Source organism: Necator americanus, chromosome X, assembly GCF_031761385.1.
Source record: "Necator americanus strain Aroian chromosome X, whole genome shotgun sequence".
Lineage (NCBI taxonomy): Eukaryota > Metazoa > Nematoda > Chromadorea > Rhabditida > Ancylostomatidae > Necator > Necator americanus.
This window is the reverse complement of record NC_087376.1, coordinates 5015716-5042048: the sequence shown is the minus strand read 5'-3', so window position 1 is coordinate 5042048 and position 26333 is coordinate 5015716. Positions and strand designations below refer to the sequence as shown.

Here is a 26333-nt window from a genome sequence, read left to right as displayed (position 1 = left end):
GAAATGATAATTTTTATCCATAAAAATCTGTTATTGCTTGTAAGTCATTCAAAATACAGGAAAGGTACAATATATTCAGCTATTGAAGCAATCTTTGACTCATAGAATAACAAGATTCGAATTGATACAGCTAAAGAATACGTACATAACTACTCTTAAAAACTATTGTGGTGATTCACCAAGTATTATTCGAAGTGCCAAAGCTTTTCAAAATTCTCCTTGAACCAATATATTGTCTCGAACAGATGGTTTCCATAATAAAAATAATAAAAACTTGTTATATATTTAAAATATTATCAAATAGCAGGTTAAAACCCATTTAGATGTGGCTTTTGGAATTGAAATAAATGAAAAATAAATACGTATAAAACAAACAAATATGCTCAAATACAAAAAATTTTTCTAAGATACGTATTCTTATGGGATTCAAAACGGTTTTCCCGAGTAATTATCTGCAGTAATTAGAAATGAATTGGAAAATATAGTTTTTATAGAACCTTTAATAGAATTGATTTGGTTCTATACTGGTTTTCTCGTTCCTATTCATTTACCATCGCTATTTCGATGTGTTTAGAAAAACTGTGATGGAGAAATAGAAAATCTCTTTATTTATCTATTACTGTAGATTTCTGATCTCTTTTTTCATCGATTACTATAGATTCTATACTATACTATCCATAAACTATAATCCAAATGATTTTAGAATCTCATTTCTATTTAATCTTGATTATACATGTTTTTAATAAAAAGTGTCCCGAAAGTGGCATAAGCACTGCTTAATAGACTATCAAGCGATTTCAATTAGTGTCTTTGTGGTCTAGCCACGTACGCTTGACATCGAAAAACACTGGTTAATCACTACCATAGAGCAATGCATTTCAGGAAGAAAAAACCTCTCCTTTTGTTGAGATGTTTTCGAGAACTCCACTGCTGCCTTCATATAACAATGATCAACAGCAAAACTCACAACTCTTCGCTGTAATGAGGAAATTTTTTGTTTTTTAAAAAACGCAAGATCTATCCTACAAACCATCCAGTTCTCCTAATCCGCCATCCAAAATGTTCAGCTTCTTTCAAGATTCGTGTCAAGGTTAAGCGCTTTACCAGCTACCAGCATCCGAATTCAGGATAGTCACCGAAATATCGGTCAGCGACATGATTTCCCTGAAGCATAAGCGAAGTCTTTTGACGTGAGTAGCCAGAATTCTTGCGAGCGATCGATGGATCTATTCATCCTCGCCTCTTCGCCCGTCATAAATGCCATCCAGGCCGTGTTTGGTATTCCTGACGAAGACGCCGCGTTGCCGCGTATGAATCAGCCTCAGATGAGTGATCCCCTACAGCTTTCCGGCGCTCGCTCACCATCAGCTCATACAGCTTCCAACGTCCCACGCATCAACGGCTCGTTCACTTCGTTCTGTGTTAGCAGTAAGTCGCGACCAATTACTTGTACTAATTGTGGAACAGTGAACGGCTTTCAAGTTGTCGGTCCATACATTATGCCAGGCACCGCACAGCTAACATGTTCATATTTACATTCCCAGCGAGACGACACCCTACCAGATTACGTCGTTCTTCGTTCGGATGCCAGATAACAAAGTGATTTTGCGTTTTTGTTATTTTTTTTTCTCTGGAATCTTTAGGAAGGTTTAATTCGACTGCTCTTCAATGTTTGCTCCACCAAAACAAACATCTCAATTCGAAGCTCGTTTTTAGTTGTCACAAAGATTACACACTTGTACATTGTAGCGCTGTTGACCATGTATGGTAGCAGACCAGTGGTTAAGAGAGGAGGGCGAGAAGGTGGGTGGAGGGGAGCATATAGAACTGGAACCTATGTACAAGCAATACGGCTAACCACTGTTCGTCTGCCGTGTGAGACTGTTCCGCCCGGGCAACAATGACAGACCAAGACATGTTTTCGAGAAATCGCCCCTCTTCCCTCTCTTTCTCCTACACCAAAACATCAACGAGGGTCACGTGAAGATTAGAAGAAAGAGCTGTGGGAAGAGGACTATTGGATGAGAGAGCAGAATTTTTATGTCACTACGAAAAGGGATGCGTTTTTTTTTCGGCCCCGAGGAAGCCAGGGGAAACAATGAGATCATTGGTTCCGCGCCGCTTCTAGTTCGTCTCTTCGATTGTCTTCTCCTTTTTTGTTCATACAGAGCTGCGGGCAACGCGACATTGTAATAATCTCACGTGTGACATCTTCTGATTTGATCATGCGCTCCGATAATTGGAACATAGTGGCAAGCCTAAATGACAAATGTGGTTGAGAGAGCCCCATAAGATCAGGAAGAAGAAGTGGTGGCAGCGGCGGTGGCGGCGGCGGCGGCGGAAGATGCACGTATCCTTCAACGAACTCGACTTACGGAAGCCGGCCTCGAAACGCCGGCGTCGATGAGCCTCAATCTCGCGATTTAAGCGCATAATATGCGCGATGTTTCCGGCGGCGGCGGATCCAGTTTTTCGGCAACTTTCGCGTGTGTCTGTCTCTGTCGCGTTTCTTGTCATGTTCGAGCTTATCCGCTCCTCTTCAGCAGCAGGTTGCGCAATCTCGACACGAGTCGCGTGGAAAGCGCTCGACGTCTACGTCGGGGCGAATTTCGCTCTCAGTCGAACACGCAAACTCGTTCCGGGGACCAATAAAAGTCGTTAGAAAACGTTCTGAGTTTGATTGAAGGGCATCGAGAGTTGTGAGTTTGCGCACCCCCAATCTACTCAGGGTTTCTTTTTGCTTCAACCTTCTCTCCTCACACTCCTATGCCTCTTTAGAATTTAGCTCAGCTACAATGTTAAGTAGACTTTTTTCTTTGACTGTCGACCCTTCGTACAAGCGTCTCGTTCCGGACAATACCTGTGTATGGAAGTGAATGCCAAAATCGATCATGAACTATACCGAATAATTATTTCCGTAGTTATTAGATCTCGTTCTCTCCATTTCTCCAACATTTTAAACTCTTTCTAAAGTAGGGCGGTGTCAGCGAACAGCACTCTTCTGATAGTGAACATCCTTTGGATCCCCTCGCAAAATTCGTGTTTTCAATACGGTTTGATGAATCACGCATAGCAATGAAAGGTATTCTGAAGAAAGTGCTACAGCGTAGCTTTAAGAGAACGTCGGATGATTTTATTCGGGTAAATCGACATGTACTTTCGAAGAGGCTATTTTCACTTTTCTCAACCTCAACAATGTCATCGGGTATTGGCGAGGCTAGCTGTGCAAAATCGGTGCAGAATCAGGTAACACTCTAATCTTGTCCACAAAAATTCCCCACCCATCCCGATAGTGATGGGTGTTTTGTCGAACGTCTTAGCTATTGATCTGATTCCATGCCTTGGTATCAATCCATCGCTTTATCAAGCACCGCTGTTTGTTCCCTAGTTTATTAGCCGGGGATCCGATTTGGCGGCCTGACCTAAAGATAACGTACGATAGCGAATGCCTTAGTCTCTCTCTCTATCATTCGATCCCCTCCGCTCCTCGTTTGCTTGTCGGCACGTCCCAGTCGAAAGAAGCTCTGTGTACTTCCACCGCAAAACACCCGCTTTCAAATCCCCAAGTAATCAAAACTAATCAATCGGTGATCCAATCGACCACCCATTACTGATTTTCTCCTCTTCCTTGTTGTACACCCATCTTCAGTCTCGATGTCGAATAGTTGTTTTGAATGTGATACCAAGTAAAATCTGTAGGCTGTCCTTATCTATCACCTCGCTATACCCGTAACGTGGCATGGAAATTTCAATTCTCGGCTGACTAGTTGTCAAAATCAATGAGTATCCGATAAGCCGAACAGTCCCCCCGAAATCGTGGAAATACATTCCGAATTTCGGGAGCGATTATCCGTCACACCTGACCGTTTCGAATCTGCACACAACAACATGTACTGATGATTCGAGTGCACCGGCTCAATGTGCTCTAATGTTTTATTGAGGAAACTAGAAAGGAAATGAGCAGGGTGCAGTGCTTTATCCGTTTTGAGGCATCTCATCGTCGTTCCGTAATCCTCCCGCTTTGAGCCGGGCGTGCATTGCCGGGCTTACATGACACCGGCTAAATCCATCCAATTAACAATCTCGATTAGCAGCTTAGATTTACGATTCATTGCCTCTCAAAGCGAGCTTTTGCACTAGATTTCTTCCAGTATTTTGGACTTTTTCAATGCCAGTAATAACGATTTTTCGTAATTACCTCTCATCTGATGCACTAAACAGCAATGAAGAATGTAACAGCTTCGAGTGCGACGTATCTTATCTTATCTGGATGTACATAACGCGTGTCTCGCATGTCTTCATTGAGCATCTGCTGCTGTCTTAAGACTCTAAGCACGTAGCCAAAGTCTCCTCCCCGTACCTCCTCCAGACTCTACCTCCTCGCACATAATCGCATTCGTTGTGATGGGTGGCATCACTTCTATCTGCGCTGTGTCGCGCGTCCCGTCTTGAACTTAAGCAAAAACACGGGGGGCACTGAAACCCGTTGCGTTTTGCCGCGCAGATTCGCTCCTCGCCGACCAATCCCGAACTGTTCTCAATCATGCTACTGCCGATTACGAACAAAATACCTCATCGAAGAGCGTTTTGGCATCCATACATCCCCTATATCTTTCATTACAGCAAATTGTTGGGAATTTAACAACGAAACGAGGGGTCCCTGAGGGATGTAGTGCAAATAGGAATCCTAGTTAAAGTATTATTCAAGATCCTGATGGTTCTGAAATCCATGCTATTTTCGAGTTTGTTTCGAATAAATTGAGATTATCTGTTCCACTGACGAAACACCACCTCCGCACAGCGATCACGTCGTTGAACGTAGTGAAGTTGTTAAGCGTATTCGTGCGTGCGTTACGTGAAGCTTCTCGAGCGGTCGGAGTTTCGGTCGGCACCAAGTTTGAGCTGGTTTTGGCATACGATAATCGTATCTCGGGTTGTGCCGTGTCGAGATTGGCTTTTTCGAGGGCGGGGACGATTGGGGGCGGGGTTCAGGCTAGGCTAATCGCTCCGGTCCGCGCCAGTCGGTTGCCAAGATCCAGCCGGTCTGACCTTTTCGTCAATACAGTAACTCCGATATCCTTACCTCATTTACGCCCTTCTATTCTTATTATCCCTGTCAATTGTTGAGCTATTTTCTTCTTATCCTTATATCTCAAAGGTATGCACAACGGTTTTTTTTTTCTGCGCACTTTATCGTTATTATCGTTTCTGGTTGTGCTTTTCACATGTATTAGCGAGTTCTTTGATCGGATCCCGCTCTTCCAGCACGCCCTCTTCCTCGTTTCTCCGGCTTATGTGACTTCTTTATCTCTTGATCGCACGCCGACAAGCGTTTGCTGCTTGCCCCTTGTGCATGGCATTTTCGGGAAGTGTCCGACACTTGCAATCTTTATCACGTTCACAAAAGGGACTTTCAATTGCTCAGCTATATTCGCTTCCACACATTGTTTCTTTTTCTGAACTTTCAAAGTCATACTCGAGATCGCCGTTACAGATGTTCCCCGTACGGGTGGCGGTGGAAACGGTTCGGGCGCAGCATTGTCTTTCATGCGCTCACGACGGTCATATACTGGTTGACACCTATGCTATTGTATCCGGTGCTACAGTGTTGAGTCAATTAGTGGAGACGGTGCTTTCTGCGCTCGGACATCCACAACTTGCTCTGAACGCTCGAGGTAAACGTTTATTTCGTTCCTGTGTAGTTGGTTTTCAATTCGTATGGTTCTTTCAACGATTCGTAAAAAAAATTCGATGCATTCATTCGCCTGTAGCTCTCACGATATCATTGTTCTTGCTCACTTGCTCCTTCCTCCTGATTCCTTCCAAGTTTGCTAATTTTTCCGATTCCGTTAAACGCGCGCGCGCGTCTTTCGCGCATCGTCATGTGGTGTGCGTGTTATTGTCCGTGTCAGTGTATCTCCGTCGCCTATTTTTGACACTCGCCCAGATGGCACTCGCCGAAATCCTTAGTCCTCTTCTGTCCTCACCCCCGTTCCTTGTCTTCTCAACACACAGCACGTGTGTCGACACTGATTATTGCCTCGAAACATTCGTTCTAGGGGCGCCCAGCAAGTGTAGCGAATCGATTTCGGCAAACTTTCTGGATGTGTTCTGTGGCGGCGGCGTCGTCGTCAAGTACTGTCACAGCATCTTCCACTTATTGTTCGAGATCCCCGTGATGTGTCGTTAATTCGGCATGTGAGCGTGTATGCGCGAGTTTTCGCCTCGCTGCCATCGACTCCTTCGGGGGGGGGGGGCAGAACCTGTTATGGCTTGAGCCTTTCCCTTTCAGTTGCGCAATCGTTGTAAAATCTAGCGAGATGCGATCGCGCATGCCGTTTTCTTTGGCCCCTGTGTTACATACTCGAACCTGTTACCGAGATTATTCGCTTAACGACAAGAGAGGCAAGCCGCTGCCGCACCCATTCTTTAGAACAAGACGCGAGACTGAACACACCAATCTGAATCACATCAATCACCATATCTTCTGTAAAATTTGATATTATGCAAACGTTTTCTGTCCGACACATTCGACAAGCATCCACTTCCTCACTCTTAGCATAACATTCAAAATCTATTGTGCATTGTTAGCACCCTCTCTCCCACGGTTAACTCCTCAAAACGATTGCCGAACAGGGGCACCGCGCTTGGAGAAAAAAAAAAGAAGATATTTAGGCATCGACAGCAAGACGTTTACATTCATTATAAAGGGGAGAAGTGCGCGTAGTACAATCCGACGAAATGCCATATCAAATATTTCAGGACTTGTACAGGTGAACAACTGGAAGGCATTACCGTTCGAACAGATCACCGATAATCCAGATGAGACTGTACATTCACTATTCAAAGACATTTCCGGTCATATCACACTACGAATTCTCACGAAACCGTATGTTTTTACAGGATTTTTTTTTAAACGAAATAACATGGGTTGTAAGGAATTGCTGCTGTCATCGTAGCGATTGGTTCCTCCTTTCTTTTTTCTGGATATGCGCTCACAATTTTCGCTTGTTGCGCATATGTACAGAAGATTGTCGCCAGCGCAATCCGATCCGTCTTTGTGTACGCGCGCGCACATTCGCTCTCGCGCCATACCTGTCGCCTTTTGTGTTTCAAGTCGGAGCTCGAGCTCGTGCTCATGAATGCGCCAAACCGCCACTTCTCAAACACTGCTCATGTTTGCAATCTCACCCTTCAACACATCTAACAGCTCTCTTCTTTCACGTTCACGGTAGTATCCGCACGCTGTTTGAATATCCACCTCCGCAATAGCAAGATTACCGTAAGCCGCGTCTCGGGACCTTCTTATAACTGAACCGTAACAGGTCAGCTGATTTTGAGATCGAGATGCTTAGTAGTATAGGCCAACACAATCAATAGATTACGTATCGTTTTCATTTTATACGTTTTGTGGATTTTCCGGCGAGAATACGGAATTTGAATACGTAATTATTTGCGATCCTTCTATCCCTTGTCCACGCATGCATTGCATAGAATACGCCGACAGCTTTTATTACCTGATGATAACGAGCAAAGCCAACAAAAGGAAGGATTAACATGTCAACGGGCCGTAGAAACACCTGTGACAAATGATACAATCAGAAAATCGCTTTGATTGAAGAAAAAAAAAAGCGGGATGAAAAATGGGGAATGTAAGATCATAAGTTATTGTTGTATATTTAGAAGCATCTCCGACTCAGCGAGCACACAATGTATAACAGATCTCAAACAACGACTTCTGAAAACGGCAGTCTCGAAAAATCCACAAATTCTTAACAGTGTGGATAACCAACAAATCAAGGCTAGTATTGCGTTCGGAGTGTCTTTTCTCATTCTGACATTCTTCCACAAATGTTTCTCCTTTCAGGAACTGATCAGTCAAGTAATCGCCGGCGACGATCCATCCATGCTCAACCATGAACAGATCACCTCCATCAACGAGTGGCTCGAGACCCTCGACCAAGGAGACGAACGAAGAAGGTAAGTAGACAATTCATTTAACGACGTTGCGAATACGTTAATCCGTAAAACAAACACGCGATGCCGCATATCCCTCATTGGAGCGGATTACGATAATCTTGTTAGTCTACCGTAATCCCGGCAAGTTGTGAGCGGCTGTCTGTTGTGCTTTGAGATGGATAAGCTTATGTGAGGCAAGAGCGTCGGTGAGGCAATGAGGGATAGCCGAGTTCGCAGACGTGCAGCGCAAACGAATAGTATGTGGATAGCGGAGTGTGTGGACGATGTGCTGCGCCCCGATCCCGAAGCTATTCCACTATTTGACGCTGAAGTTAAGCCTTCGGCCGAGGCTGGCCGTGTATTTGTATATATTGTCACACAGGCCTCACACCATGGTTATAGTTTGACGAGCGGGCGACTACATAAATGATCCGGGAAAATGTGGATATGACTAGGCCATCGGGATCAACTAGCGGCCCGGATACGGTAGGCGCGCCTCGGCCACCCCAATTTCCTGGCGTATTCGAATGGCAGCCAATCACACCGCTGATTATCTCGCTTAGGATAGGGGAAATTGGCTGAGGAGGCAACAGCACTCGGATCAGAACGCGTCGTCCACACACGCTCCGTCGTCTACATTGACGCTCATTCTCTCGGCGCTCGATCCTGACATTGGGTGAGAGTTCGAAAGTCGATGTTTGCACGCTTTTCGCGAATCTGTTTTTGTCACACGGCAGTGGTGGATGGTGGTTGTGGCGTGTTTCTGACGCTGGATAATTGGCGCCTTGCCATACAAGGCTAAGTGATCTCGAGAGACGCTGGTAGGAGAACTCGTTTTCTCGACAGGTCTTGGCACAGGTGAATTAGATTGTTTTGCCGGGGCTATAGCATCGTCCAAAACGGTTCCACTCTTCCTTGCTGCTTTTGTGTCTTCGAGAGTTAGTCAGATAAGCGCGATGGTGTTCGAGAAACAGGTCTGTGAGGGCGAAAGTCGCTCTCGAGAAACAGACGCACGGCAACGTTCTCCTCCGCCGCGCATCTCAGGTGCCGAGGTACGTCCTCTGTCTGCGTCTGCGCTTCTCATCGGTGTTCTCTCGTAGATGCCTGTCAAACACCTGCATGAAAGCGAAAATCTCGCCCCCGGAAACTCGTTCCTTGTATGAATCTCTTGCGTAATGCGGCTCCCCTCTCCCCAATGGCGGGGCGATAACTCGAGTCAGCCACAGCGACTGGAGAGCGATTGATTGAATTCGAAAGTCCTTACACTGCGCTGTAAACAGGGCTGGACCCCCGAGATCCTTCACAGCGTCCGGACCCGCAGTACTCCTGAGAACTGCAGATGGGTGCGTGTGCGGGTGAGTGTGTGTGCAGCATTTGTTGCCGGCTTGTCGCGCAATCCACATTCCAACAATGTAGTGCCAGTCTGGATCCAATTTGCATGATATGATATGCAAATGTCGAAGAAAGCGGCTGTTTATTCAACAGCTTCTCAGCACTTCTCATCGATCGGATCCTACACGCTTCCTGAACCCTGTCAATCGATCACTGCCATCAATCGATCGGGATTTGACTGTTTTGGACAGCGGGGTATGGGCAGAGGAATGTTTGTGATAAGCCGCGACCCGCCAGGATCACTTCCATACGTACGTGTGTGTGTATACATGTAGATTATCGATCTGATTTTGAGAGACGAAAGAGGGGGTTAGAGGGGCGTTGAAAGATGGAGGTCCGACGTATCGGTTAGCGTAAACAACGTAATCCACTACGTTTTCTGAAAAGCTACTGAATGAGAGGATTTTTCGTTTTATTTTATGTTTTGGAATGCGTTGGTGGATACGTCAGCCTCAATCAATGATTTCGATGTTTTGTGTTAGTTGGTTGAAATAGGACTGAGTCATATTCCTTCGGAAGCTCTTTATATGAAAATGACGCGTCCTTCTTCAGTGGAATCGTCATGGTATCGGTTGTCGAAGGGAATCTGTAGATGTTGTTTGTAATGTGAGGTTAAAATCACTCGAATGTCCTCATCGTCTCAGGCACTTTCCTCTCCACTGGGTAGGATGCCTCGTCGCGCATTCAGCTTTCAACCCCTTTTTTGTATCTGATCGAGGACTACAAAGCGGCGCTGCCGATAGCTGTGGGAAACCCCGGAGCGCATCCTAACACCACTGCCAATAGACTCTCACTCTCTCTCTCTCTCTGTCTCTTTGTAAACATCACTAACGGACAGCACACATTGTACGATCGTGAAACATTTGGGATCTAACATGCCTACTTACAAGTAATGATGTTATCGTCATTCCTTAAATGTACAGTCATCATACATAGAAAACATCTTTGAGCGTTTTAAACTGCTGATCAAAGTACTGTATTGTGTAGCACGCACACATCTGCACCGTACCTGATTGTGTTAAATGCGACCGAGAATGTGCGGTAGAAGGATGATGAGGAATGAAAATATTCTCATTTTTCAATCTTGACAACATCTCCTTCCTATTTCAGTCCAATCTCTCAAACGAGGTTCAATCAACTGTTCGAGGTGCCGAAATTAGAGAAATGGTTTAAAGCGGATTCAAGTCCAAGTCGGCAAAAACTATTGAATTATATGAATATCCTGAATAGTAGCAGTTATCGACGAAATCATCAAAAGATCAGCTATCAACAGGTATTTTTTTTCAGGATGATACTTCTCTAATTAGAGTAAATCATAAATTCATTTCAGTTAGGAATTGGTTTCAAAATTAAGGTACAATCTGAAGATCATCACTAATAAAAAATAATCTTCATTTTTTTTCCTGGTGTTGCCACCTGTCACACAAGATCCTAATAGCTGATCGCTTATCTTCTCTTGATAGTCCATCAAAAGCCATTTTTTTTAATCAATAACGAGTAGCGAAAGATAAAAACTTATAACGACAAGAAGTATCGAATGATTTTCTCAAGGTGATTTCCTGATCATCTTAATGAAAAGTAGCATTCTCAAGCAATATGACTTTGCAGAAAGAAATCTTTTGACATTTCAGGAATGTATCATTTAAAAGAAAAAACAAGAAGGATTGATGTTAGAGAGATGACGTTTTCTTTTATGTCTTTAAAACATGAGCTTGGTAAATACAAATTGGTTGATATTTTCTGGATATTCTTTTGTGATCGTGTCAACAATTGTCCATAGTACAACCATTTGTTTACATTCTGATTACATATCCTGGCTAATCCGAAATCTAATTAATCAACAAAAAAAAAAACGAAGAAGTACGGCAAGGAAAGAACGGTTGTTTTCAGTGAATGAAACGAAAAAAAACACAACGAACAGAAACCCTTAATCTTTTAACATAAAATTTTCATATGACTTTAAAATCATAAAAATCATTTACCTGTTTCAATAGTTTTTAATGTTCTTGATGTAATAGTCTTTGTAATGCTATTTTAAGCACTTCGAAAACCTCTGTTCAGTTTGTTTCTTCTGCATTTACCCTTTATCTTCTGTTCGGGACAATTTGCCTTTCATTGCGTTAAGTTTATTGTTCAGATTTGTAACTGGTTTGCCAATCAACGAGCATCCACCCGTCGGCCAGCCTTAGCCGCCGCTCACACACAGGTTAACCAACAGGTGGATGATTTTTCAGCAATGCCTGTCATCTCGGGTTTTTTTCTCCCCCTTCGGTCGTCTTAGCAGCATATTCAAATTTTTGCAGGTGCCCAGCATTCCAACAATGCTGACAGATTTTCGGCCAAAGTTCGACTTCAATAACGTGATTGAAAGCTGTCAAAAGAGCACAAATGGAGATGTACGCGCGTTTCGTTTATTGGGATGATTTAAATGTGTTTCCGGATAAAAATACATGATCGCCTTTTACAGGAGAGTCGCATCGATGGCGGTTCCGACTCGCCGACGCCGAATGATGACGAAGTGCACAGCAATAGTGATGGCGCAGAAATGTCCACGTTCCCCCACATTAAGCAGGTTGGTGAGGTAAGAGCGTTCGGTTTCCCTCTCCTCTTCCTTTTCTCATTCACGACAATTCCGCACATCTCAACTAGGCGCCGAACACTTCAACTAAATGGTCTATTCGACACCGGCCGAATCATGCAAATATGTGAGAGTACAAACCGCTAGAAAGTGCAAACTCGGCCGTCGCAACGCGCGCAAGTCCAGTCTATTCGGCGCGAATTTCATTCTCCTCCCTCTCCGAGTCCGACCTTAGCAGCGGCTTATTCGTAATGGCTAGATGTTATCTGAGGTAAGGTGTTGGTGGGGGCTGGCGATATGACCTTGTGACGTTCGGATTTCAAGATGGATGCTAGTGAAACGAAAGGGGGCGAAATCGCGTTCACATACCCCCAGACATTAGGCAGAAATCGTGAGAGCGAGAACACGCACCTTATAACGACTATTCACTCCCGATTGAGTGCGACATCGCTTTATCATAGAGGTCGGCATGCCGCCAAACACCTCTGAGACCGAGTTTTTGACGTGAACAAAGAAATTGTTATGGACCAAACCGCTCCCGATGCTCATTTGAAAAGTACAGTATGCGAGGAGGAGCAGTTTTAGGCGGGGAACGATAGTTGTGGTGATTCCCAGAAGCTCCTCGGGACAACAAAAGTGCAAAAATGAGCTGAAAACTCGTTGTGAAGTAGAATTAAAATGCCACTCGATTACACTGTCAATTTCATCCAAAAATGAGGTGAATTTCCTCAAGTTTTTCTCTACTGTACTCATAATGAGGTTTAGGGATTAAGGAGAATGAAGAGTACTTTAATTAATAGAGCTAGTTTAAATACTTGATTTTGAAAGAAGCTATTGACGTTTATGTACGGAGAGTGTCCATGAGGCTTTGTGCAGACGTCGCGATTCACGCCTCAATTTCCTAATAGGATTACTAGTGCTCGCATGGATTTTGAAGATCAGCGATTGCGGAGGATAATGGAACGCATATGGTAGTCCCGCATATTCTGGAGTCTCTTCTGAGTAATCTTTAGCGTTTAGAATTCGAGCAATATGCGTAAAAGTGCAAACGTATGCTGTTTACATAGCGGATTTATTACGTAATTGCGTATAAATTTAAATTTTCCCGTTTCCTTCTCCTCCGAGTGTTTTTTCAAAGTTATCCTCTTTTCTTCTGTTAATGGATTTTGCTCAGAACTATTCTATACTATATTATAATCGCCGATTGCAGTTTTTTTTTGTAAATTATTGGAATGTTCCTGGATCCTGAAAAAAGCTGGAATTGCAAGTTCCATTTTAAAAGATGACCTCTTGACACTTTTCTTGAAATCTTCCCTCTATTGATGGTTTATCATTATTTCTAATAATATTGGTAAGTGAATAATTCCTGTGACCAGAAAAGTTGTCCTGCTAAATACAGGGCGACCAAAATTTATGAGCATACGGTCTCTCATTGGAAAATGTAGCCGCTAACCTAGACAATCCAGGAAAGAAACTTCAATTTCTGTCCCTTCTTATCCAACCACCCACGCACTCGGCATTCGCTCATTACAAAGTGTAATATGTGTTATATGTGAACAGTTTCAGTTACATATTTCTTCGTTCCCTTTACTAAACAGTGAATTTATCTCAAAAATAGTTTCAGGAATCGACTGCGTCGTCACCTGACCTGTCTGTTATCAACTCGATTGCAAGCTCCTCACCAAAACATATCCCAAACGACCTCACAATTGGAAATAATATTGGAGGGATGGGAATCGGTTCACAAGGTATAGGATGGACTCCTCACACAATAATATCATCTGCAACTGATTAACATTGCTTAAGCTGCTCGTTCACGTTTAATGTTCGATCCATTGACTGAGCTGCCGATTCTGGAGAAATGGTTCGAAGAGAATCCACATCCAACGTGGATGCAAATCGACCAATACACACAAATGTTGAATGGTTGCCCTTATCGGGAGAACTATCCACATATTAGCCAACATAATGTTAAGGTTCGATTTTTTTTTTCTCCTACGATAGTTATGTCTTTTTTTGCAGCGTTCGTGATGAGATTTTCTAGATCTGGTTTAAAAATCGTCGCGCAAAGTGCAAGCGCATGCAGACGGGCATGGTGGAGAAGTTGGAGAAGTTGTTCGCGTGATGAAAACGATAATGATAACGAAGGTCATTCTCAGTGCTTCTCGTCATCGCCCTTACGTCATTCTTCGCGCTATCGCTTTCTGTACTCACGTACCCTCGTAACTTATCCGGGTCAAATAATTCTTAATCCGTGTTGTGGGAGTGCCTTCTCGCCGCGTATGGCTCTAGTCTAGCTGATACCCATATATTTTTTTTTCTCGTTGAAGAAATTCTTATATTTGTCGCTGCCCTCTTCCTCTTCCGCCCTCCTTTAAGCTCCCGTATTCATATCCCGTAAGCCTCACGTAGAGTGCTAGCCCGTCCGTTCTCGAGCCACTTTATTGAGTTGAAGAGTTTTAATGATGGTCCTCAATTGTTTCACTTATGCTTTTCGAATTCCCACCGAGTACTTTATAGATTGCTTTCAATTGAAGAATGTTGTTATGTGAATAGTTTGCTGAGTGTTTTCTTTTTTTTTCCGGATTAGTTGCATCGAATAGTTCTTTTCTTTTTGCTCGTGTCTTCTTCCACCCGCGTTGTGTTGTATATAGCCATTTGTTTATTCTGGGTCGAAGGCTTTTGTTTTCAAATAGCTCAGCCAATTTTTTTGTTCGGATTTCCGAAGGATTTTCGTGAAAGCCTCCGTCTCGACGTGTACGACTTCGACGTATCCGCAAATCGCACGTTGTCATGCTACATACCACTTTAACTTCGTACTTAATAATTCGTCGCTCTTGCCACATTGTGACAGTTATCTTCTATAATAAAGCTTGTCAAATGTACTCGTCGTGTCATGCTGAGTTCGCTTCACGAATGATTCAGACGTTTAGCGGAGATTACGTCATCTGCAGACAGCCTGGGAATTCTAAGACTTCGCACACAGTCATAATCCTTATTAAAAGAGAGCACGAGGAAGTCTGAGTTGGAACGAAATGTACATATTTGCAGAATAAGATCTCGTCGACATTGGTGGAGAGGGGCTGAAAATTCACGGGCTGAGTACTATAAACCCCTTTCACATCCTATGTACCTGGTTGATGTCATTATTTTATTCCATTTTTTTAGTTAGTGAGCTCAAAAGCACCAAAAACATGTTGAGAGGTAAAAGTAAGAAACGATGACCCGGGAAAAATTTAGGTATGATTCATAAAATGAAGTTGGATTACTGTAATCTTTTGCCAAGACATCTCCGATCTCCATCACTACGTTAGAACTTTTTTATTTCTAATTAATTCTTTCCCTCTGGTTGAAAAGTCAAATTTTAATCACAATAAGAAGAGGATAACTTGGAAAGAAAAGTAAAACTTTAAAAAAAAATGAGAATGAGTAGACTTGACATGAGAGACTATCCCGCAGAAGATAAAACATCCATGATTACCTTTTTTAGCAAGATAAATGAAATTTTAAATTTTTATTTTTTTGAAACTTGGTGACAGTTATACTAAGTATATGGTTTTTAGGACGCCGCTGGTAGAGATCAGGTTTATTATGACTTTTTAAGCTGACTAACAAGAGTTTCTGTTGCCAAAAATGAAATGGATTTGACCAATATCAGAAATTTTTCCGGATCACAAATTAGGAATTTGGCGGTCCACTGTAAAATTGACTACAAGGAGATGAATATTTTACTTCAAAACGACTAATATTCAAAAAAAAAAGTTATTCGCAGTTGTTCGCACTCTTAATCTTGACAATGATCCAATATTGAAGATAAACGAACGATGGTTATTTTAATACTACGGGATCATCCATGATTATCCATGATTGTGTGGGAGAATTTTCTCTGTATAGAAGCTATGAGTCAAATACGAAATGTTAGGAAAAAAAGAGCACGCACATTAAAATAGGGGTGTATGTATATATTTACAATGCGGGAGTCCTACGTTTTCTTATTTACAGAAGTAAAAGTTTTAGAATAAGCAGTATTGGATCATCTGGAATAAAAAATGTACTTCGATGCTGAACATTTTTTTAAAATTAGTCTTATATTTGATTTAACCGGTTTCATTCGCATTTAACTGTTTAATTGTATGTTCAACCACCGTGAAAGATGACTGATGTAGAAAAAACTCATTACAAATTCTCTCGATAAGACCACGTAGATCACGTTTTTTTTTGTTTTTATCCAGAAATTCATCCAACAATCATTGTCAGCGATCGCATTGAAATGATATGTAGTTCGAAAAGAAGAAAAAAATCCGGAAATCCTTGAAAGTTCCCCGAGAAAAGGAAAAAAAAACGTTTGCAGATTCTATAAATACATATTCATTCTGTATTAATTCGTAATTTGCTTGTATATGGTGTAATCGTCTCATATTCTGATTAAATCCTGAGCTTATTGGACTACTTGATAATTTTTCAATGGATTATCGATTTCCAATACACTTTCTCTCTTATTCATATAACACAACGGGAAACAAGGATATCATACTAAAAGCTATGTATTAACTTCAGTTATTTTTCGAGGTCCCAAATTTTAAGAAAATAAGAAATTGCTTCTTTTCTTTGAAGATTAGGAATACCTTTTTGTTACAGCACATTACTCTCTGTATTATCCAGAAAATTATGTGCTAAAATCTTCAAGAAAATCGCTCGAATATGTATACAACATATATAAGTGGATTGTCGTCAAAATTTGGTGAAAAAATTTCAAAAACAGCAACAAACACAGTCATAACTGTAAGATTTAAAAATTTGACGTTGTTCTAAGTAGTAACGTAGTCCTTTGAATCTAATCTCATATGGATAACGATGGATGTACGCGATTAGCTGAGATCCAATGAAAAAAATTGCCTTTAAATAATTTTAATCCTGAAATTATTATCGCTCCTTTGCGTTCTTTTGCCTATTTCTTGTGTTCTGTTCACTGATAATACCCCTATTCAGTTCCTTGTTTGATGAATGATGTGTTTCTGGATGTTTTTGCGCTCCTGAATGCCTTAAATCTCGATGCATTTTTCGGTGTTTTCAAAAGTAACACATATGTATGGTTCTGCTTAGTTTTATTTGGTTTTGTTGCATATTTGATTTTTCTAATATTTAAAACATTTATTACTTTACTAGCGTCTATTTATAGGAAAAGAAACCGCAGATCCTTGAACGAAATGATCCTTTCTCGAATACGAAGAATGCTAGGATCAGAAGGATTACTGAGTGCCTAAGGAAATAAACCTAGGTAGAAAATAAACCGGTTATTAAAATATGTATTCAATTACAGTAATAGCAACAATATTTTGTTGATGTAATAATGGACAGACTTTAGATAAATTATATATTATAGATAAGGTAATAAGGAATGGGAACTTGAAATTTTAGACGTATCTATTTGAATAAATTTTAGAAAAATTTGAAATTGAAAAAACTTGAAATTTTAGATATATCTATAATATATATAAAAGAATTATTGTCCACTATAATTACGTCTTCAAGAATCCTGACATTCAGGTTGCCGTACACGTCATCTGTGCATTCATGAGGTCTCGACGGCGCCAAAATGAGCTAAGGTTCCACGTGATCCATGACGAACATTATCAATTTGTGATCGATCTCAGGATGATGATCCATTCAACAATGGTATAATTTCCTTATAATCTCAACAGATGATTTTCTTTATATTCCATTATCCTAAACTTCAACTATCGAACTATTTTACGTCTTCGTAAATTTTTACCTTCAGCGGAGTTCTAAGGGATAAATTCGAGAAAAGTGACATTTTAACTTCGAAAATGAAGTATGAAGGATGTTGCGTTTCTTCAAATGTCAGTTACCAGTGTTACTTTAGTTACTGGCTTAATTAGCTAGTTTAGTTTAGTTAGTAGCTTTCCTCTTTTTTTAGTGGATACCCTGAACACAGAGAAAAAATTAATGTAGTGTCTGGAAGTGTTAATGTTGCCTCGACTTTTCGTATAGTTTTACAGTCAAGTTTTTTTCCGAATGCTGCATTTTGAGCAAATCGAAGTAAATTTAATAATTTTCCAACAATCCCCGTACAGTTCCACTTATATTTTATAGCGTAAGAAGTGTAGTAATTTTAACTACAGTAAAAATTTGTCTAATTTTTACATATATCTGCTAAAATCTGAAAAAAAAACGAGGAACGCCAACAGTTGGCACTACCATCTGGCCTCTTTTTTATCCATCGTGACTAGGCCCGGCTGGCGTAGCCCGAGTCGAAACTCATTTCCTAAAAAGTACATCAAGCAGCTTAGTACATCATTGAATAGGCCGTAAAATAATTCTAACATCCATGATATTCAGGAAAGAGCAAAAGCAACTTTGAATAGATTCAATCAAATTCTTCCACAATTTTGATTAAAAATTCAAATAAAATAAAATAAATAAGATGAAATAATAAAAAACAAAAAAGTGATGTAATGCAAATAATTTCGTTTTGAGAATATTGCCTATAGATTTGTTCAAATGTCTGTCATAGTTAACGAATGTAACTTTAACATTCTGAATGCATAAAATTGTCTGGAAGGTAAGTATTAAGCACATTAAGTGGATTTTCAGTCTTTTCGTTTCGAAACTGTCGAGGATTTTCTCCCAGGAACTTGATTTTTCTTAAGCAGTTGAATTAAACATCCCGTATAAATGGCTGATCTGAGGCGAATGTTAAGAAATTCTGTATTTATCTATTTATTATTACTATTATTATTAATTAACTAATTATCTTATTTATTTATTTATATTTAAAGTGTATACAGTTCTATATATGTATATAGTGCTTCCTATCCTTCAAAGAGTTTGATCGAGTTCAGACAGTGATTTTAATGGTTCTCCTGGATCAGTTGATTTTGTTTCTTGTGTTTTTTTAAGAGGTTTTTTTTCTGACATAAGGATTTTTTCTAGAATAGTTTCCTGATAATAACACAATAATGATGTTAGAAACTGTAGGAATGTTGAAATGTGCTGTTGACTGTTTTCACTGAGTGGAAATATAGTCATAATCTTCATTGTTGTCGCTATAATATGACAAAAGTAAAAATCTCAGGATTTTTTCCTCGGAAACATTAGATAAATACGTATCTGATTATACAATCAAGAGCAGCGATATCTGGAAGAAATTATGGAAAATATTTTAGAGCAATTAAAATTTGTTCGTATTCCTTGTACTACTTAGATTTTGAATTCAACTACCATGAATACCAGTACTTCAGTTTCTTTTGATATCTCTATGAACAAAGATAACCTTCGGATTCTGTGTTGTTGGCTCACCAGAACGTGCAGACGGACAATTCCTGTAAAAAAGTATTAAAAAAAATAAAATAAAATAATAGATGTAATAATAAAATAAAAGTGAAAAAAATAATAGAATTCCAGAAAGAACTATATCCACAAATTCTATGCACGTAGTACATATTTTGTGGAATGATGTGTAGGCATGATATCCAGGATTCATCTCATTGTCATGTTTGAGAATCCACTATTTGACATTTAATGCAGTTAATTGAAAATTTGATTATCCTATAACATTTTTAAATTTATTTCAATTTATAGGTATAGGTGCTCATCTTCATTTCACAATGCTTTTTTGCACAATACTAGGGAAGGAAATTATAAATAATGCCGGAGACTCCAACAACTTTTAATCAAAATTAAAATAAAAAACCTATCTGTCCCTTTCATGTTATCCCCTTACAAAATTTCAAATTTTTTTACGGATGAGAATACGTAGCTTAACATTGATTGAGGATGTAGATGTAAAGAGAATAGAACAAAAAGAGAAAAAGATGACAGTGATCAACTACATAGAACTTCTACTGCTAACTAATAGTGTATTTCAAAAATCCAGGAGTTGATCCACTTCTTTGAAGTAGTTTTAAAAATAAATAATTCAATAAAACTCACTCAGGTAAATGAAAATCAGCTTCATGATCCAGACATATTGGGCATACTAGCACCATAACGTGATTCGGACAAGTGAAATACATTGGCGGTATGGCGAATTCGTTTGCTTTTCGACATTTTTCACAATTTTCAAAATCTCTTTCAGCTCGAGTTTGCTAAAAAAAAAATTGTTACACCAAAACAAAAAAAACAAAACATATTTGTATCAGATTTCAGATGCACAGGGAATAAAAATATTCCATACCTGAGCCTGCTCACTTTCTCCGCGCTTCCGATCATTAACTGAAGAACTGAGGTACATGTTAGCCTAAATAGAAATCCATCACTGGACAAAACTACAAAATTCATCTTTTTTGATATTGACATTATGCTCTGATCAAAGCTTTTGAACCACTTCCAGAAAACTTCTAGGATTCATATGGTAGATTCTGAAACTGTTGTGCATCAGTTTTATTTCTGCGGTCAACATATTTTGATAGGACCCCTTCAATTAGCTTTTTTTTTGCAAAACAGAAGAAAATAAGTTCAGATTTTTTTAGACCCATATAGGAACTGAAAGAAAAACCCTTAATCTGACAACTATCTGACAAATTGCAAAGTTAATTGACTTACTGGAGTTTTTTAATTTTAAACTAACATGAAATCTCATACATCCACATGAGGAAAATGATGGATACAGTAACTCATTCTGTGAGCATTTTGCTCTTGTAGGTCATAAAAAATAAGTAATGAAACTATTACATCTATCTGTATCTCATTACTTATTTTGTGTGAACCATAAGCGCGAAAAGCTCACAACACGGGTTACTGTATTCGTTAATTTTTAATCTGATTAAATTGAATAATAAATGCACCTGCACCGCTTCTTCAATACCAAATTTAAATAAGAAAATTTAAAAACGTAAAAGTCTGGAAGTTAAGAAAGTGATAACATGCGAAAATACATGAAATGACTTGCAGTCATTTCCTTCCTTGATGATACGATCTAAACAGAATCACGAGTGAAAAAATGACATTTCCTCGATCACGAAAAGTCAGCGTTTCTGCAAATCCTTGCAAAAAGGGGTTTAAAGAGTTCATTAGAGAATAGAAATCAACTATATATTCCAGAAAAACGTATAATTACATGTAAAGTAACTCTTACCTTTAAAATTACCTTACAATAAGAGTAGTGCGGTTTACAGTTGATCGTCATGGAGAATAGAGGTAACATTTCCATTTGTTGAGGTGAAAGTTACTTGTAGCAGCACGGACATATTTTTATATATTGATATTCTTTTCCAAATACACAACTTTATCTAAAAATTTAATTTTATGTGAGACCATTTTATTTTGTGGCTGATTGTGAATAAAAAAAAAGAGGAGTTAATTTTGGCAGAAGAAATATATCTTTCTTTTAAAAAAAACATAGATATAGCAGTAATCATTTTAATTATTTCTAAATATTGTACGGTTTTTGTCATTATGTATCTATATTTTACTAGTATTGCCTTGATATTATTACTATTCATATTATTATTATTTATTTTTGATTTGTAGATTAGATGTGTATACCTTTGCGATTCTGGATTTGCTTAGGATTAATGCAGTCACTATCTAACGTTGTGGTCCGAATAAAATAATCATAGAGTTAGCAAAACTTAAACAGCACATCCTGGGAAAACTGATATTTTTTGTAGACTATTACCATGTTAAAAATCATATTTAAAGAATGCATAGATAAGAAACAATCCAAGGGTTTTGTTTTTTTTTGGATCTCATCAACGTAATCATCCAGGAGTTTTAGAGACAATGGGACTGCTGTCTTTTTCTCTTAAGGTTTAGAAGTTTCACTTATAAAAAGAGAACAAAATTATAGAAGAAATGTTCCGGCACTGCACTGACGCTCATTCCAAGGAATGATGGATTTCGACTCATTCTTACAAATGACAAACAGTGGTTATTAGTAGATGTTATGAACGTTCAAGTCACTAAACTTCAACGACATAACTGTGCAAGAAAAACAATTCTGGAGTGTAACCTCTACCGTTTGCGCACACACGATCCATGTAACCATCCGGAACATTTCATTGTTTACCTGCCGAGAATTCCCTTCCTTAAGTGAAAGTACCTCTTTTACAGGCTCCTGCTTGAAAATTTTAGCAGATGTGAGCTGTTCAGCTGCTTTTCAGGATTAATTAAAAGTGCCCTATATTTTTTTTACTTTTCTAATAATTTTACTTCTTCTTCGACAACAAAGAAAATCCAAAGAGCAATACAGTCAGCGGTATGTTGTATGTCTCCAACAATGTGATGGATTGTTGATTCTTTTGTCCTAGGAATTCTTTTATTCTATTATTCTATTTTATTTTCTTTTATTTTATTCTTTTATCCTGTGAATTAAAGTGCTGAAAACTGTGGAAAGAAATTTATGGGACAACCTAATACATTGTGAAACCACTTGGATAAAACTCATTGATCCTAAGACTTGGTTTTCTTTTAATTCCTTCTTTATAGAATAACAAATAATACATATTTCTTTCATTGATCCAGTTGCAATTTAAAAAACCAGAAATCTTATTTGAAGTCACATTTAATTCTTTTACTTCTTTTTTTAATTATTTAAACATATAGGACTTGCTCTTTAGTATTTTATCTCCTGGTTCGCAACAAATGATCCTTGCTCCATAATCCGTGCTATGTTGAACATTTATTATCCAAAAAAACTATATTTAGTGGTAATCATCAAGTCTTTAATGTGTAATGCCTTAATTTTTTGTATATATTATATTTATATATATAAATATATTAATAAAAAATCATTTATATATTTATATTTATGTGTATTTGTATATATATATATATATATATATATAATATATATTAAATTATATATCATTTGTGCATTATATTGATTAAGGCGGAGAAAATAACAACTTTAAGGAAACCAACAAAAGTTGGAAATGCAAATAACTTCAGTTTGACTATTTTTTATTAAAAAGTAATGCCAGTAATAAATTTGCAGTGGAGTCCTGAAAAGAAGAAAAAATACAAATCAAGTGCATTTTTTTATATCTTTGATCTGTCTTCAGAAAAAAAAAATCAGCTGGTTAACAAATGTATAAATTTTTCCTAATTCCAATCTTTTTCCTGTAAAATTTTCACAAATTTTAACTGTATCCTCTCTCTTTAAGTGGATTCTTCTAGTCAAATAAAGAGATCGTAAGGAACAAACTTTAGGAAGCTACATTTTTACGGGGAACAATTTCAGCCGGTAGTAAATTGCTACCGTATTCCATTGCTTAAGTTTGTTCTTTTGAACGACTTTTTTTTGAAATGAAAAACGAAATACGAGAGTTCTGGTAGTTTCACTTGTACTCTCTACTTCAAATCGTAATTACCTACTATCCATAACTGGTTCCTAATCATCTACTACTGTGTTCTATTGGCAATCATTATGGAACATGGTGGATAAAAGAGATACGGATGTCAGGACGGTACTTGTAAATGGTGTCCATGTCTTCAGGACTCCTATCATACCTATCCTATATCCTTTCGACTCTTCAGACTCATACAAAGATCTTTTAATTATTTATTAGTACGGCTTCAAAAAAGAATTGGAGGGGATTTTAGGGATTCTGTAATCATTCCCTATTTTTCTTTTTATATTACTATTATTGTTCTAGTGATCTTTCACTAAAAATTGGGACAATACTTTTTAGAAAAATCGGAAATTGTAACTCAACTGTACTCCACCGAGTATCAAGCTCCCTTCAAGATCGTCTCTTTTGTCACCTCGGATTCCTTTCCTTAGTTGCCTCATGGATTTCAAAATTTGCCGTTTTAAATCACGTTTTTTATTTTCATTGAGTATTTGACTACCAAATCAGGACATATTTTGACAAATACATATTATCAATAGATTTTCGTGGATCTTCTATTTGAACAAGAAACTATTCAGTAAATGCTTCTTCTCACTTTCTCTCAGTTAACAAGAACCAGACTCAACAAATCGGAGCTACTGCTACTGCTGCTACCCTGTTACAGGTTTTCACTTTACTTCTACCATAATTACTGGTACTAATCAGTTCTTTCACGGATGAAATTACTCCTCTTCCATCTTCAGGAAGGATTATTGTTATAATTGAGACTTCTTTTCTATAGATTTTGTCTTGTTAAAGTCATCATAACTTTGTCGTATTGAAAAGGTTTTTTTTTTCTCGGAAAAAGAAAACAAAAGGAAACGAGTTTAGTTACACGCTCTCTCTTTTCACGGTTTTCACTTGTAGAACCGGCTGTAGCATTGAGAAAATTTTAATAACTGTTATGAGGCTTATTTAAATGATTGTTTTTGGGTTATCTCAAAGCTATTCACTTGAAAATTATAAAAATTTAATTTTATTATTATTTCTGTCTACTTCAGTGCTCAATCTGTTTGTAACCGATGAAAACTAACAGAAGAAGAGAAAGAAAATGATCCAATCTACATAGATACTGAGGTATTATAGCCCTAGGGCATTATTACAATTGTTAGCAACATTTTTCCCTAGGATAACCAAAAAGAAAGAGTTTGGTTGGAATTCAGAGGATTCCGGAGAAAGTTTCTCTTATAACAGTGATGTCTGTTGCGAATTCGGATGAATCCACTTCAAATGAAAGCATAAAGGATAAAAAGGATAAAGTTTCTGGCGTCAATTAATCCACTTGGGAAGCGCCCCCATGTTCACTTCAATGAAAGCATAAGAAAGTAATATGTGTTTATATTATATTGTATATTGTTATTTTATATTATATTGTATTGTTTAATATATATTTTCAGATAAAATATATCTAGGAAATATTCATATAAAAAATTCCAAGAAAATAAAATATTTATTTATTTCCTAGCATCTGTCCGGATTATTCCAATTGTTTCTCATCGGATCAAATTGCATTTGGCAGAGATGCGGGTGCATCTGTTTACTCAACGTACTTCTCTTACAATCGTTCGGCTGTACTTTGACACGTTAAACAATCCACAACCAATCCTTCAATGTGGTATTCAATCACGGAATGAGTTAAAATCAAGTGAGTTCCCCTCCCGTCACACACATTGTGTAATATCAATTGCGGTGTAACGTAGTCACGATGCCTCAATCAACGCAATCACAGCTACCTCATGTCACCCATACCTATCTGATCAACTCACCTGAATTATCATTATCATATTCCCATTCCCAAAATTCCCAATATTCTATTTCTAAAAAAAATTCATTATATTATATTATTTCCTATTCCCAAAAAAAAATTCATTATATTCCCAAAATTTCGCATTTTCATCATCCATATATTATACGGTAGTTTCGAGGAATCAACGTCAATTCACTGAAGAATTTTATCGCAGCAAGGTCACCGTCATTTTGTCCAGAAATATGTACATGTTTGCGTCAGCCGCAATTACGACATTCCGACCATCAAAACGTCGAATAACTACAACTGACTTCAGTCTATTCACTTCTTTGGTACGATTTTAATTTTATGCTTCAAACTTGATTATCCACTAAAATCCTTCCCGAACACTACGAGAAGAATGTAAATTTTCATGGATAACCGATGGTTTCATTTCACAGACACAAGTGAAACACAATAACTCGCCAGAAACGTCGAGAAAAAAAAACCTGCAGTAGCTATGTGAAAATAGATATCATGGACGGATGCCCAGTCCTATCCAAACCTCTTCCCTCAAATCCTCGATTTTTAACAATCATAGAATCCAATACATTTAAACACAGAACTAAAAATTAATCCACTTTTTAAAAAAATCAGACACCCATTTTAAATTATGACTAGAATCTTTTATCGCATGTTTTTTTTTCTAGTAAGACTTACTTTAAAAAATGAGTACTCTCAAAATCCATAGAGAAATTATGCTTCTTCAATAAGTAAATATTGTCTATACATTAAAAAAATAGAATATTTTCATAATATTTCAATATATTTGGCATCGAGCAATTTTTTGCTTCCGTCCCTTGCGTGTTCCAATAATTTATAAGTGTACCTATGGGAAAATAGAGCACGTGCAGATTGTCCATTATAGTTCATTGCACGTGAAACTAGTTCAGCTCCTTCACAGAATCCAATAGATAGAGTTGCAAGTAATTACGTCAAAATTTATTTATCTTTGAACCTTCACACTCACTTTCCGTGGACTTTAAACATTATAGAAATCCATAGGAGGGAAGGGAAGGCACTCGTGAGTTTGTCCAAGCTAAAATCGATTTCAAATCCGATATTTTTTCTATCTCCGACTTCAAGTATTTTTATTCGTAAAACTTTACTCAACTAATTTTTACTGCATAGGTTTAAAAAGAGTCAAAATTTAGTTCACATGAATATGTACAAGATAAATGATGATATTTTGTTTATATCAAGACGCCTACTTGTACCAACAGCCATGTTACAACGAAAATCCACGTTTTTCTGAACCTTGATC

General features: G+C 38.4%; 4 protein-coding genes across 8 annotated transcripts; 3 read left to right on the top strand and 1 right to left on the bottom strand.

Moving 5' to 3' along the window:
- Positions 1–1220: 1220 nt before the first annotated feature.
- RB195_021507 (uncharacterized protein) lies at positions 1221–1595 on the top strand (the record flags this gene model as incomplete). The annotated part of the gene is made up of 1 exon (XM_064208287.1): positions 1221–1595. One exon carries the CDS (start codon positions 1221–1223, stop codon positions 1593–1595), a length of 375 nt encoding a protein of 124 aa, XP_064064168.1.
- Positions 1585–14054, top strand: RB195_021506 (uncharacterized protein; the record flags this gene model as incomplete). Of its 4 annotated transcripts, none has more annotated exons than XM_064208285.1 (12): positions 1585–1599; positions 5495–5675; positions 6763–6889; positions 7684–7801; positions 7868–7980; positions 10462–10624; positions 11489–11569; positions 11655–11747; positions 11819–11923; positions 13554–13677; positions 13736–13905; positions 13974–14054. In XM_064208285.1, 12 exons carry the CDS (start codon positions 1585–1587, stop codon positions 14052–14054), a joined length of 1371 nt encoding a protein of 456 aa, XP_064064164.1. The 4 variants fall into 4 exon arrangements, with proteins under 4 accessions (XP_064064164.1, XP_064064165.1, XP_064064166.1 ...); XM_064208286.1 differs by having other exon boundaries at positions 11819–11932; XM_064208284.1 differs by having other exon boundaries at positions 11819–11932; positions 13548–13677.
- A 668-nt stretch (positions 14055–14722) lies between these two features.
- Positions 14723–14953, top strand: RB195_021505 (uncharacterized protein; the record flags this gene model as incomplete). Its single annotated transcript, XM_064208282.1, has 1 exon — positions 14723–14953. The coding sequence occupies one exon, from the start codon at positions 14723–14725 to the stop codon at positions 14951–14953; it is 231 nt and encodes a 76-aa protein (XP_064064163.1).
- A 4234-nt stretch (positions 14954–19187) lies between these two features.
- Positions 19188–21101, bottom strand: RB195_021504 (uncharacterized protein; the record flags this gene model as incomplete). Of its 2 annotated transcripts, XM_064208280.1 has the most annotated exons (4): positions 19188–19272; positions 19883–20037; positions 20127–20189; positions 21039–21101. In XM_064208280.1, the coding sequence occupies 4 exons, from the start codon at positions 21099–21101 to the stop codon at positions 19188–19190; spliced, it is 366 nt and encodes a 121-aa protein (XP_064064161.1). The 2 variants fall into 2 exon arrangements, with proteins under 2 accessions (XP_064064161.1, XP_064064162.1); XM_064208281.1 differs by lacking the exon at positions 21039–21101 and having other exon boundaries at positions 20127–20183.
- Between the last annotated feature and the right edge of the window lie 5232 nt (positions 21102–26333).